The 15390-nt window shown below is 43.6% G+C and overlaps 1 protein-coding gene across 5 annotated transcripts in view; it reads left to right on the forward strand.

The window, feature by feature from the left end:
* Positions 1 to 15390, forward strand: part of xrn2 (5'-3' exoribonuclease 2) — a 173916-nt gene that overhangs the window by 18994 nt on the left and 139532 nt on the right. For all 5 annotated transcript variants that reach the window (XM_061051489.1, XM_061051491.1, XM_061051490.1 and 2 more), the window contains exons 24-28: positions 246 to 325; positions 459 to 515; positions 1644 to 1712; positions 2695 to 2823; positions 4754 to 4866. In XM_061051489.1, coding sequence (XP_060907472.1) covers positions 246 to 325; positions 459 to 515; positions 1644 to 1712; positions 2695 to 2823; positions 4754 to 4866 — 448 coding nt within the window. The remainder of the gene's footprint in view (positions 1 to 245; positions 326 to 458; positions 516 to 1643; positions 1713 to 2694; positions 2824 to 4753; positions 4867 to 15390) is intronic.

A 15390-nucleotide genomic window follows, 5' to 3' on the forward strand; every position in this document is an offset into this window, starting at 1 on the left:
CGTGTCATTGATAATGCGTTAAAATCCACTGAATTAATTCATCTTGATTAACACAACTTAAAAGACAGCTCTCTACAATGTTTAGAATTTAGACTGCAGTACCCATTTTAAACACTAGGGGTCAGAGTTACATACTGCTCCTTTAACGTTAATTTGACTTCAGTTAAGTTTTAACCCCAGGACATGAAGAAGATTAAGGTAGAGTTGTGTCACATATACATTATCTCCACCTCTCCCTCCTTCAGGGCACTGAGATCCCTGCAGAGCTGTGCCATGGAATCCAAGGTACATTAAATCTTGATGACGACCCTATTCTACCAGATAAGTAAGGAAACGGCCGCTTTATTCTCACTCTCTTACACTCTGACCTCATTTCCAATGATCTTAATTCTCCTCACTACAACCTGCTGACGAGAGCTTTTTATTTATTCCTCCTGTTTTTGACGTTAATCCTTCAGGGCTGTGGCGTCACCCATCCCGATGCTGCGGGACATTTCACAGTGCAGCGCCATCGGGTAAGAAACATTTGTCTTCTACATTTATGTCTTAATACAGAAATATGGTTCTTTGTCTCGTTCAAAAATAGACTCCGCGGCGAGTGCTGTTGACTGTAGAGTGGGAGCGAACAACATTACAATGTGCACACAGACTGTGGAAATTAGAGGTTTTCTTAGATTCCTCTTATCCCGAGACTCAGACAACACGTTTTCCCAGGAGTTCTTTTTCGCTGCGTCTCACATGCTGGATGAAGGCTGCCAACCAAATCACAAGTTGCAAACCATTACCGCCATTTTCTATCTCAATGTGCTGAACAGGACGCACTTAAAAGACCTTCTTGTTCTGCTGAAATACACAAGTGCATTTCACTTCTGTACATTTCATTAATAAGGTGTTTTTGTGCCTTTCTTTTGGAGTGGCAGGATGTCTCGTCATCCCAAATGTAGGGGAAATGATGATCTCCTTCGTCTATGAATATCCCAACAATTAGCTAAAATGACGTTTCTGGAAAGACAACGGTTGTTGGTTGAACGGTGGCCATTTCTTCTGCTGTAGTTTGCAGTGTAGATGTTGTATTACATGGGGATGTGTTTGAGGCTATTTGTGCCCCTCCCCGCCCCCTGTATGAGTCAAACCTGCAATTTGGAGCACAATGTAATCTCAGAAATAAACACAACAAACCTTCATATGGAGCTCAGAATAACAGAGGAGGGCTTAAAATGAAAATACACAACCAGACATCAGACCGCTCTTCTACATTTTGTGGGTCGCTGTGATTCACTGTTATCCTTCCTCGCAGACGTTTTCAGCGCAGATCCTCAGCCGCTTGTCCTCCATCGTTGTGTCGGTGTGTATCAGTACACCCACCTGTCATTAGAAGGAAAACGAGCGTGCTGCCGTTCTCCGAGGGTGAAAAGACATTCCTGTTAAACAGAACGACGGAGTGAAGTAGAACCTGGCAGGTGGAGAAGAAAATGACAACACTTAATCACAGGATAATAATACTCCACATGGAACTCCACAAACTCAGAATCTCTCCGCTGAAGAGGAGATACATTTCCCTTTTCAATAATAAAAAACACATAAGCTAATGGATGCTGCTTTGTGCTTTTAATTGAAAGTGATTTCTCTTTTCTCTTTTGCAGAGTGAGGTTCAAGGATCCTCAGTTTGCAGATGACTTTGTGTTCAAGGCGGTCCTCCTCCCCGGAGCCAAGTGAGGCTTGTTTTCTTTCTTCAACTTTTATTTATGTCAGGAATGCTTCTCTGATAACGTCACCCCCCCCCCCCCCCCAAGTGTGAAATTATTTTCATTTTCACACTCTTCATTATTAAAGACTCGCCATGTGATTCTTTGTGTTTCTTATGTTTCAACAAAGTGATCAAATCAACATTTTCTGACCTCACGGCCTCGTCTGAGGCTCTCCCATTCAAACCAGTTTGTTCATATAGGAGATGTTAAGATTGAATATATGTCTATATAATGACATAGTTTGAAAGTTTCCAGTCGAGTAAGATCTTTAACAGCTTCAGACTGTGTTAGAGAGTAAACAGAGCTTTATTCTGGGACTACTTTCAGCAGAGGAGGATTGAACATTTGGTGCTCCAGTTAGTTTTTGAAGTACAGTTCATAAGAATTAGGGTTCCCAGCATTTTAAACTTTGTATTGAGTTAAATCCTTTTGGTAACTTTTTTACTAAAAGATCTAATTTTAGACTTTAAGATGTGAAACACTCGAGCATCCCATGTCGGGCTTTCATACTTGAAGAAAACTCCTGATATTTCCCGGAGGAGCTGCATGTGTGAACGTAAAAAAAAAAAAAAGCCAAATTTTTCTTCACCCAGAGTTTCTCCTGCCGGCCTCCTCGTATTTTCTTTTCCGCAGCAAGTCAGAGTGAGCTGATGTGAGAACGCAGCAGGATATAATCAGCATGTGTGAACAGCCAGGTCAGGAGAGTATCCTGAAATGATCTAGATATTTTCAGGTGTGCAGATGTGGAAACGGTTAGAGAGTGAAGTGTAGAAGAGAGGGAGCAAAGCCGTCAATCAGAGAAGTGAAACAGAATTATTACATTTTTATGTGGATTTTTAATTTCAGAGTTTTTATAAAAAGTGTGTTTGATTGTGATGCATCAGACTTCTTAGAGGGGTTTCTATTGTCTCTGTGAATTATGCAAATTACCTTCTTTTTTCCCCAGGATGCCCAATAAGGTCCTGAAGCCAGGGGACTGGGAGAGGGGGAACAGGGGGCCGTGGAGACCCCAACTGGGCTTCAACTCGAACAGGCAGCAGGCTCACCTGGACCAGTCCGGATTCCGCGCTCTGGGGTAACTTTCCTCATATTTATCAGGGTTTGTTTATGGGATGAAATGGAAGCTGTGCTGTTTCTAATACGACTCAGGTCAGCAGCTTTTGAAATGCACCAATCATTGTGTAACCCGCCCTGTGCCGCGGCTCTTCTGCTGTTTTTACACGGTTAAATAAACAGATCTTAACCATCACACCTGCTTCATAGACACGTGGCGATATCATGTTACAGCAGAGGGTGATAAACAATGCGTGCTGATTCTGCAGAGTGACTCAGTATCCAGATTTCTGAGAGGATTACAGTATTTTAAAATGGAAAATGTGTTTAAATGTTTGTTTGTCCCCTCCTCCCTCCTCCTCCCTCCCCTCCTCCGCTAACATCACCATTAACCAGCCATGCTTGATTATGATCTAAGCTCTCTCCTCCACACGTTGATATTATCATTAAGGAAATGTGAATAATTGAACATCTGGCTCGGTCCGACTGTGGCGTGTTTGGGAATTAATTATGCACGGATTTGAAGAAACGCTATGTAGTCCAATTTTGTTTGTTCCCCCCCCCCCCCCTTTTTTCTGTCTGAACCGAGTCGTTAATTCAGTAATTCAGGCAGTTATGTGCCTCGACGGGGCCAAACAGGCAGGTGCTCCGAGGCGGGTGAGCCTCAAAAAAACAGAGACAACAGTTAAGAGAAGGATCCCTTTTTTTTTTTTAATGTTTCAAATCATTTCCTCCTCTGTGGAGACGACGTGTGTGTGTGCATCTATGACACGATGGAGGCTCCTGCAGAAAAACGAGCATTGTCATTCATTATCAGCACATTAAATCTCCAGTTAAGTTTATTTCCCATCCATCCTGAGGTAACCACGATTGGTGCATGAGACTCTTGCACGACCAGAGAGAGAGAGAGAGCACACATCAGGCTGATTTTAAAGTCTCTGCAGTCATTGGCTGAGAGCCGATTTGAAGACGTTTGCGTTGGTATATAAAGCTTTAGGTGGTTAAAAGCATACCGTAACATCTGGTTATCACTACGACCTCCATGTGAGGAACGCTTTACCTGGAGACCTGAGGGCAGAGCGCCATGTCAGTGTTTATTTAAATTTTTTAAGGTTCATTTTTTGTTTTAGAGGCAGGGCAGTGGATTGAGTCAGAAATTGGGGCGACATAGAGTGGGGGGAAAGCATGCAGGAAACGAGTCTGAACCCGGGGACGCCCATGTGGTGGACTACAGCCTCCCTACATGGGGCGGCGGGCTCGAACCACCAGGACACCGGCGCCCCCACGATGTCAATATTTGTAAAAGTTTTACTGACCTTATTCTTTTTTATTTTTATGGATTCTCTTTCAGTGTTTCATCATCGTCTTTATTTCCTCCTTATTATTACTTTCTTATTTCCCGTCTTGAGTTTTAACATTTTAATCTTACCTCCTCGTGTTTCCTCATTAAGAATTCATAATAGCGGTGTGGGGCGGGGATGACCGAGCGGTTAGTTCGCGCCCCATGTACGGAGGCTCACGTCCTCCAAGCGGGCGACCCGGGTTCAAATCCGACCTGTGGCTCGTTTCCTGCATGACATCCCCAACGCTCTTGCTCTCTCTCTCTCTTGCTCTCGCTCGCTCTCTCTCGCTCGCTCGCTCTCTCTCTCTCTTGCTCTCTTTCTCTCGCTCTCCCTCTAGCTCTCTCTCTCTTACTCTCTCCCTCTCTCTCTCTCTGGTTTTCTACTCTATCCACTGTCCTATCAAATAAAGAATTCATGACAGCGTTCCTTCGACCTTTTTTCATCGAGTTCTTCTTTCATGACATCTTTGTTACCGTGTGAACCGACTGTGGCGTGAGCAGGGTCTTATCAGAATCTGAATTTTTTATTGTTCGTTATCGATTTTATGTGAAGCGGTTTTTGCTTTACAAATAAAGTTTGATCGATTAACTTCTTCTTCTCTCCCTTCAGTCACAGTATGAACAGAAACCAACATGGCGGAGGACAGTACAGCAGCGCCCCGCCACCGAACAGCTACCAACAAGGAGGCTACCGTCAGCATGGTGGACACCAGTCTTACCAACGTAAGACACACACACACACACACACACACACACACAAACCTGATTCAACTGCAACCTGTTTGTGGTAGATATTAGAGCTGGGTATTGTCCACAACCTCACAATTCCATTCGATATCGATTCAACATAGGTGAGAGAAATACCGAGATAACTACTCACAGTACCTTCTTGTATTTGTTAAATAATTATGTTTGTATTTGTTTAAAACAAACTGACTCAAACATGTATTTTACATTGCATTATTCTTTAATACCAAAGAATAAAACATGAAAGTACAGTATGATCAAAAGTGGCAAATAGTGCCTCACCTGAATTCACAGCACCCACAGTGCCCCCTAGTGGAGAGGGTTGTCATTACAACGGGGAATCGATTTTATTTTATTTTTTTAACCAGCCCTAGCAGATATCGGCGTTGTCACGACTTGCATAAACTATAGACTGTATAAAACATGGACGTGGTCTCAGTGAGGTCACCTGTTGGTTTCTGAAAAGCCCAATGATGCCAGTGGTCACATTAGAAAACGCTGACTCATGCTAACTTTTGGGCATTCTACATCCGACGAAAGAGGTGCAGCTGAGGCGCGCCCATTATTTAGCTAATTTATGCATCACTCTTAGCCTTAATGTAAAAAAAAAGATGCATCAGTTTAAAAAATCCACCCTGTACAGGCTGTAAACTGGGGAGTCTTCGGCTTTTGCAGCCAGCCCCGAACCAGAAGCTGCTCGTTCATGTGAAGGTATTTAGACGATTCTTTTTTTAACAGTTATGGTTTATCTCTGATAAGCCGAACACTTTGTATCCTCCGCTGCTGCACCGTCCCTCTCTGACAAAACGCATAATTTAGATCAAATAATTAAATATCTGCGTTTGGTTCATCATGCGAGGGTTGGTTGAAGGGCTCGTCACATATGGAGGCAGAATCTCTTTTCCCCGGCTCCTAATCACGCCGCGTGCTCGCCCCGGGCCTCGGCCCCGCGGTCCTCTGCCAGCTCTCCTCCAGTTTGACTTTGATGTGCCAATTTGCAAGTAGATGAACAATCTCATCTGCCCACTGATGGCGTGCGGGGGAGTCGCTGCTATTCTGGTGGCACTTGATGCAAATGGGGGTTTTTGGCTCCTCTGGATCGCGGCGCCACCTCCCCTGGCCTCTGCTGCTCGTCCTCAATGTTAGATTTGGCAATTAGCGTTCCAGGACAGTCGCTTTCTCTTTTTTTCCACTCCCTCTATCGCTTCCATCTTTATTGGGGAAATTGTGACTTGTACAGAGGGTCTTTAATTCTGCAGCTTGTTTGATTCCACAGAAACAGGACGGTTTTTATCCGATCAGGTTTATTACAGAGAGAAGCAGTTTGATGAAATCAGGTCCAAACCTTCAATTTCTTCCTCAAGGGATGATGGGTAATGCTGAAAGGGTTTTCCCTGGATGAGACAGTTTTTAGCAGGGAAGCAGAGCGTCCTCTTACAGCTCTTTGTATATCAAATTATCTACAACTTAATCGGTAAAAGCATCACATTAAAACGACTCCTTAACCTATATTAAGATGCGGTGTGCTTCTCCAAAAGCACCTACACAATACAACGGGACATGACACAACAGGAAGTGACAGCCTGTCCTAACGGCATGTGATGTGAGCTTGATTCTATCGGAGAGTCCTTACTGCCCGAGAGCGACGGGGTGCGCCGTTTTTACCCCAACGCTCAGTTTCTATTCTCCTCTCTGTCGCTCGCATATACGGACGAGTAACGAGGAAGGAGGGCGCTCTACACGGCGCTGACGCTCGCTTGTCTTACAAACGGGAGTAAATGGCGCTTTAATAATATCCACAGCCTTGATTGAAATGTTGAGCTTTAAACTTGTCAGCAACACCGGAGAAAAACTTTTTTTTCAGCTCACCGCGAGATGTAAATTGACGAGCCGTTGAGAGGTAAAATTTTAATAAAAAAGCCCCACGCTACAGTTTGTCCGCGTTCAAAATAAAAGCACCAGATGTCGTGTTTTATGCAAGGGGAAACAGGAGTTCACAGCAAATAATTCATTTAATATCTTATGGTGTATTTAACATCCAGCTGACGGCGTGCAGGGGGCTGTCAGGTTCAGATGTGGAGACGGGGATCTCAGGAGGCAGGACATGACGTAGAAAGAAGTCGGCGGATAGGGAGAACAAAGCAACAGCATCTGACTGTAATGAAGCTTGTTTGTCTTTATATCAACATGTCATGGTATTGGACGTATTCCTCGTATAAACAAAAGAAGAGAACATGCTGTCGAGCAGAAAAGAATATGAAGCAGCTTCACAGCATCACATGCACAAAGATTGTACCAGTCGTCGTGATATAAACATCATCACCCTCACCTGCTCGCTCTCCCTCAATGAATATTTCCTGTTTCCCCGACTTCCTGTTGAATCTTTACCTCGGGGGGGGGGGGGGGGGGCTGGCAGCAAAAAGTAAAGAAGTAAAATTGAGGTGTTTAATTCCGCCGTTTGTTTTCAGACACACAGCTCACCCCCCAAAAACGTTCAGGTTTTCTGTGCACGTGTTGGCCTAAACAAATTCAGTTTTTAGACAAAATGACAACAAAATAATGGGAACAGATTAACCAAGACCATCAGACAAGAAATAACCAAACAGAAAATCACTCCTCCAGCTCATATCTATTCAATATTTTATTCCTGAAGAGTTTTTTTTTAGTTTAAATATAGTTTTGCATTAGTTCTGATTGGTGGTTTCTTGAATATACAGGTTCCTCTCAACTTATGTTTGCTGTCTCTCGGTTGGAACAACTCCTGGATATACCATGAGGCAATTCCTGATAATTTAGCTTTGTACATAATTTGAATAGAATCTTGACATTTTTAGTGTTCTTAGTTTAATGAATAATGGATTTGTTGGTTCTCAGTAAGTGGTATTATTTATAATTCGTATAGCTCTTTTTTGCAGGATGAAAATTGGATGTTTTGTATGTGTTCCCCCATACCTCCACACATGAAGTATGAAGGAGCAGTACAACGTATACAGGGAGGTTTGATTCAGTATTGATTTGGATATTTTGGCGGTGTTAAAACACTAAGACAAGAAGATTTAACAACGGCTCTTTTGACCTGCGTGCTGTAAATCGTTCTGGAATAAGAACGTTCTTTTAAAAATCTTTACAGAAAGAGTCCATCCTGTCGCTGATGGGTCTTCTCTGTTGCAGCTGAAATAGAGGCGTCAGTGACAGGGAGCTTAATAACTCAAATGGCTCACTGAGTGTCCTGATTTTCCTGAACGCTGATGAAACTGAACGTGCAGACAAATTATTACCGTCTTTAGGAATGTGATTACCCGATGAAGTAGGCCTGATCCTGCAGCAGGAGGCCGCAGCTCGCCTTTGTCCAGATAACACTTTTCTCTGAGCCAACGCTCTCCTCGGCCAGTAATCACTGCAGGCTTTGCTCCTCTGGGCTTTTGTGGAGGGGGGGGGTTGCTGATTAGCGTTGTGGGAGACCTGAGCCGGTAATGAGACTGTCGAGTGGCTCCGCTGGACACAGTGGCCCCCTCTGATAAAAGCATGCAGGGGAGGGTGGGGGGGGGGGGGTTTGATTGGGCTGTGTGATGCGCTCTGAAGAGGGTTGAAACCAAAGTTAACTTCCCCCTTTGACGACGCCGCTACCTCCTGCGGTGATGTGTCAACACGCTGCCTCTGAACCGCGTTGCGACTCTTTGTGCGCCGCAGCCGGGGCCCCGCTGGTGTTTAACAACCAGCCGGGGGAGTCTCTGCTGGTGGCCATTATCGTCTTGACACCACATTTTTAAACAGGGCAGCAAAAGTAACAGATTTGTCCAGCGGCTTGATAAGACTCCAAACTCCACGGCCACTCGAGGATAACAAAAGCTGCTAAAACCGACCGCAACTACAACCCACAAAGAGTCGCCAAACACACGTGGCCTTGGAGAGAATAGTTTTCTACTCTCTGTCTTCTTATCAAACTTTTCTCTGATGTCAAAAAAAAAGTCTTATAGAACATCCCATTTACCTCAGAGCTTCTTTAAACTTCTGAACAAACTGTGCGGTTGTCGTTTCTTCTTCCATGTCATCCATTCACTGAAGCCTCTGTGTGTTTTTATGCTTATTGATGACACTTTCAACCCCTACCGGAGACGTGCAGCCTCACAGATCCAGCTCTGAAACGATGCATGAGACACTTAAACACAAGCCTTTATTGTAGTAAGTCGGAAGGTATTTAGAGGGCTGAACAAATGCCTCCGTAGTCTTCATAATCGTCTTTGAGTGAACTCATAATCCTGTGTTTGATACCGTTTAATATCGCTGTGAATTTTCTGTTCCCCGAGTGAATGAGTCCAAGGACGGAATAATTTGAAAGAAAGAGGCTCGAGGTTTGCAGCGTGAATAGCTGTGTTTGATATAAAGAGTTTGAGTGGAACATAGTTAAATGCATTGCACATTTCTTTGATTAATTGGGTTGGTTTTTTTTTTTAAAACTCAATCTGATTTTGAATGTTAGCCTCAAAAGACCCATATTAACGTATTCTTTGTTGTTTTTTTGGCAAATTCTTTGATTGGAGTTCTTAATTCATTAAATGTTGATGATGTTTGAGACTCAAATCTTGCACAGCTGCAATGAAACCAAACACAGATGCATTGAAGAAGTTTCATTTTGCTTTTGTATTTACTGGAATTTGAGGGTCAAACAAACGTCCAGATGATCCACAAAAATATACTAAAGGTTCTCAGAATGTTTGATACGTTACGTTCAGCAGAGGGTCTCAACGAGTCAACCCTCAGGACCCAACACCAACTCCTCATGAGAAAAGCCGCCTGCTGGCATGGAAAGTTATTTCCTCTCGTGCATGAGTAGAACGTATGCGGTGGTTGACCGTCTGCTGTAGTCTTTGTGGTGTGTTCAAGTGCAACTTTTTGGGCCAATTGGTGAGGCGGCGCCACAGGCATCTTTGGTCACCACTAGTTCTTTACCGTCTGCTTGGTGTGTCAGGAGATTTTAAAAAACATACATTTCATAAAGTTTGCATTGGCGAGGGATGAATCTCTCAAAAAACTGCAGGCTCACTCTTGCCCAATGTTAGTTACGTTGGATTTCTATTTCTGTTGCCGTGGTGTCGAAACATGTTTGGATATCGTTTGATTTAAAAAAATAAATAAAATGTTTGGGCTTTTTTGTGAGGACAGTGGATAGAGCTGGAAAATCAGGGAGACAGAGAGTGGGCCACAGGCCGGATTCAAACCCAGGCCGCCCGCTTTGAGGACTACAGCCTCCATACATGGGGCGCACGCACTAACCACTGTGCCTCCAGCGCCCCATAGTTAGATTTTTTCACTAGAATCATATTGAAGTGTAAATTCTGGTGTCATGACAGCCCGACTCATTCAGAGGTTTTAATCAGTTTTGTGGGTTTTTTTTAAGCGGCGGGGACAGATGACGTTTTTTTGTGTTTCCGTCTGGCGTCTTTGTCCGGCCGAAACAGAAAAAGTTACTGTCCCCCGCGTCTGCGCTCAGCCCTGAGCCGGCTGGACGGGAGCCCGAGTCAAATAGTCGCTGAGCTAATTGAAAAGAGGGGGCGGAGAGAGACGTTTAGTTGTTTAGCGCGGTTGTAATCCCGGGCGTTAATACAGCGGACGCAGGCGTGTTTTAAGGATTTAAAGCGTAATCCTTTGTTGGCTTATGTGGAGGTCTATACACTTTCAGATCATTGTTAATTAAGGAGATTGACAGGTGTCCACTTGTAATTCTCTCCTTTTGAGGCATCACCAGCGACGAGGGGAAAAAGAAGACCCGAGTGTTGTGGAGTTATAATTGGAGCCCGGCTGGGTGGTCCACTTAAAGTTTGTTGGCGGAGGAGATAATCAAACATGAAAACTGAATGACAAAAACCAAAAGATAAAGTCCCGACAGCAGTCTGCCTGCTGGCTCCTAATTGTGTCTTTTTGCAGCGGTCAGCAGCAGAAACTGGCTCGGATGTTTCCTGCCAGACTTTCCCTTTTAAGTCATCGGCTCAAACCGGATAATTTCAGCTTTTTATTCCCTCCTTCATTCTTTCATTATTGTCCAAATGTCTCGGACTCCTTGATATCAGAGAAAGAAATGTGTAAAGATCGACATTTTTAGTTTTTTTTTTTTAGTTTGTCATCTTTATTTTTAACTTGAATGTGTTTTTAGCGTAGTGGGGGGGTCAGTTTTTTTAAAATAAAGAGGGTAATAGTGGAAAAAAAGGGGGATGACTGTTGACTGGCTGCTCAATGTGGTTAAAGATGAAACAAATTCAAGTATTTTGTGCTCTTGGAAAACGGGGAGAAATATGAAACACACAAAAAGCGGGGAACGTGTGGACGCTAAGCATGGGAATAAAATGTCAAACTGAGGAAGAAAATACTTAAAAGCTCTTTGTTAAAGCGGCTGAATCGTTTAAAAAGAGAATTAGAGGACAGTAGAAGCGTAGACTTTGTTTTTAGGTCATTTAAAGGCTCAAGCAGCCGTGTTAGCGTCAGAGTCCTTTTCAGGCGGCTGATTCAAGGTGCAATATTTACGCTTCCTGTGGCGTTTCACCTTCAATAATAATGTTGCCGACTATGAATGTGGAGCTCCCGCTGTGCCGTGCTCTCTCGGGTTTCAGAAACGTCGTAATTCACAGACTGGGACACTAACATTAAACCGTTACAGAATGTTCAGCTGAATGCCCCCCTCCTGTCTGACAGGGAAAGTCCCCCGCTGTGAGGTACATGTGTGAACAACCAGGTCAGGAGGATTTCTAAAAACAGACGAAAACCTCTTTTAAAAAGCAGCAAATTAAAAGACAAGCAGGTTGAACATTAGAGGTGAATCCTTTTGATTGCTAAAATAATTAGCTGCCACAAAGTTAATAGTTACTAGTTCTTAATCACAGTATCAACGCTGAGGGCAAACATGAAGCTTTAAACAAATAAGAGCAGCTGACCAGTCACCTTAAAAATGTCTTTGAGATTTTATTTTGTAGGAGACTTTGGGGCGATGGTGGCGCAGTGGTTAGCGTGTTAGCGTCCCATATACGGAGGCTGTAGTCCTCCAAGGGGGCGGCCCGAGTTCGAAACTGACCTGTGGCTTCTTTCCCCCATGTCACTCCCCTCTCTCTCTGATTTCTGACTCTCTCCACTGTCCTGTCTCTAAACAAAGGCACAAAATGGCAAAAATAAATCATTTGAAGGAGACTTTAGGACCAACAGGAGCGTTGTTAGCGTTCAACATTTTAAAGGACGTTAGAATCAGTCGTTGTTGGGCTAACTTTATTTAATTGTCTCATATCTTTAAACGTTTTTAGTGCTCTGTTGTTTAACCTTAAAGTGCTCTAGAAATAACCAAGCCTATCCTAATCCACTGTTGGCTTAAACTTCATAATAAAAACTTTATTTGATTAGCCCTTGAAAAAAAACAGGGGTTTCCCAAGTGCTTTGACTCATGCAGAAGCAATCATAACCAAAAAAAAAACCCAACAGAAACCAGACCCACATGAGAACCCCAACAGAAACCAGACCCACGAGAACCCCAACAGAAACCAGACCCACGTGAGAACCCCAACAGAAACCAGACCCACGTGAGAACCCCAACAGAAACCAGACCCACATGAGAACCCCAACAGAAACCAGACCCACATGAGAACCCCAACAGAAACCGGACCCACGTGAGAACCCCAACAGAAACCAGACCCACGTGAGAACCCCAACAGAAACCAGACCCACATGAGAACCCCAACAGAAACCAGACCCACGTGAGAACCCCAACAGAAACCAGACCCACGTGAGAACCCCAACAGAAACCAGACCCACATGAGAACCCCAACAGAAACCAGACCCACGTGAGAACCCCAACAGAAACCGGACCCACGTGAGAACCCCAACAGAAACTGGACCCACGTGAGAACCCCAACAGAAACCGGACTCACATACGAGGACCCCAACAGAAACCGGACCCGCACGAGGACCCCCAACAGAAACCGGACCCGCACGAGGACCCCCAACAGAAACCGGACCTGCACGAGGACCCCCCAACAGAAACAAGACCCACATGAGAACCAACAGAAACCAGACTCACATGAGAACCAACAGAAACCGGACCCACGTGAGAACCCCAACAGAAACCGGACCCACGTGAGAACCCCAACAGAAACCGGACCCACGTGAGAACCCCAACAGAAACCGGACCCACATGAGAACCCCAACAGAAACCGGACCCACATGAGAACCAACAGAAACCGGACTCGCACGAGGACCCCAACAGAAACCGGACCCGCACGAGGACCCCAACAGAAACCGGACCCGCACGAGGACCAACAGAAACCAGACTCGCATGAGAACCCCAACAGAAACCGGACCCGCACGAGGACCCCAACAGAAACCGGACCCCCATGAGAACCCGAATATCGACAGAATTCAGGCACCGCAGGAACCCGTGCAGCGGAGGTCGAGAGCGAGAGGATCGCAGCTGAAGGAAGATAAATGAGCGATTAAAAACTAAACTTATTTTACATCACTCTCGCCCCAAATCCTTTTTTTTTTTTTAAAAACACAGACTCTCTCCCAGGTTTGTAAACGTGAGTCTCTGGATACTATTTTGTGTGTGTGGCACCCTTCACCCTCCCTGAGCCGAGCCACTCAGCCCCGCCGGCCCCGATAAACAAACAAGTCTGCGGCTCGCAGCTGGTCATCGCCTTGGCAACAGAAAATCTGGAAGAAGCCGTTAGCTCCTCTCCTTTTTTTTTCTTTTTTTTCCTTTTTTTTTTTTAAGTGTGTCTTTGTGAAGGGCCTGCAGCGATGGAACCAGGGTACTTGAGGTGTCCACAATGCCGCCGGCTGAATGCTTATTTCATTTTCTGAACAAAAAATGCAAATGTGGGCGCTCCGGCTTCTCTCATCAGTCTGCCTCTCTCCGCTCCTCCAACCATCCGCCTACATCCACAAGCTTCATTTTTATCATTACAACAATCTCTTCTGTGGCCGTAACAGAAAATGAAATAGTCAATGTTTTTATTTCTTTTTATTTGGTTTCACTCGAGGGTGAAGCCGGCTCATGTTGGGTTAATTCGTCTCCGTGGTTTTTAGGTCAAATCCTCTTTTTTGTTCGTTCTTCTAATAGAAGCGGACGAGTCAATCCAGACAGCTGTTTCCTGAGAGGAACAATGATCACAATAATCTTTATTTATTGAGCATTTCTCTAAACTCACGTTACAAAGCAACGACGCCAACAAGATTAAAAAGCTTCCTGGGATCCTTAAAAAGATTTAACTTAGAGAATTTAAGGTCCTCAAATGTTTTTAAAAGTCTTGTTTTTACTAGAGACAGGTCTTGAATTTTAAATGGCACTGCATGTCTGAATACTCCTACACCGGCTAGTTAGCGTTGTTCATTTATTGTTTTTTTTGGAGAGTTTTCTTGCTAACGTAACGTTTCACAGCATTTACAGAAGCAGTTGCAGCAGCCGGTCGCGTACAAAGGCGGAGAAGATGGAGACATTTAGACACAGCGAATAGTTAACGATTAATTGATGATTGTGAGGCAACTTGCAGGATATGTAAAATATAAAAACTCTAAACTTTGGACAACAGGGAAGCTAAGCTGTCACATCAACGCCGTGCAAAAATAGATTTTTGTTTGTGTCGGTGTTAAAAAGTCTTACATTTGTTTTCTTTTTTAAAGTGTGCGGTGTGTTGATGGCATTAGAAAACAGAATCAAGATCAACAGAAACAAAATGACCGAAAAACATTCCGACAGCAACGACGAAAAAGCTGATGGAAACTAACAAAATAAAACGTTCGAAATAACGAGAAATACAAAAAACTAACAAAATAACGAAAACTAACAAAATAAAACGTACGAAATAACAAAAACTAACAAAATAAAACGTACAAAATAACGAAAACTAACAAAATAAAACGTACGAAATAACGAAAACTAACAAAATAAAATGTACGAAAAAACTAGAAATATGTAAAACTTACAAAATAAAGACAACTAACGAAACATGACTAAATAAATAACGGGGGAAAATTACAAAAATATGAAGACTTACCAAAAACTAACAAAGTACACAAACTATAAATACTACTGTAAAAACATACATGATTGTTAACTGAAATTAAAATCAAAATGAAACTTTACCAATAAAACGGCAACTAACTGAAAATGTGTCGAATGTTTACAAAACAAACTAAAATTAAATTGGAGAAAATGTCCTCAGTTTGATAGTTTTAGTTTGAAAGTTTAATGTTTTACTTGAGTCTAAAAAAGAGCAGCTGTCAGGTTCAGTAAACATTGAAACAATAATGAAGTGTTGGTGCTGTAGTTTTTTATTTGAGAGGGCAGCTAGTGTCCGCTGTCTAACTTAGAGTTGGGGGGGCGTGGGGGGGACTTCGAATGTTGAGTCGAGTGTCTCATCACGTCCCTAAAGATTAAAACTACAAAGTGACTTTTCACGTCTGTACACGTTGCAGTTTTCACCGCAGAGATCCACGAGGAGCGACACAGTTTTATTCTGAAAA

The sequence above is a fragment of the Labrus mixtus genome, chromosome 12 (genome assembly GCF_963584025.1).
Source record: "Labrus mixtus chromosome 12, fLabMix1.1, whole genome shotgun sequence".
Taxonomy (NCBI): domain Eukaryota; kingdom Metazoa; phylum Chordata; class Actinopteri; order Labriformes; family Labridae; genus Labrus; species Labrus mixtus.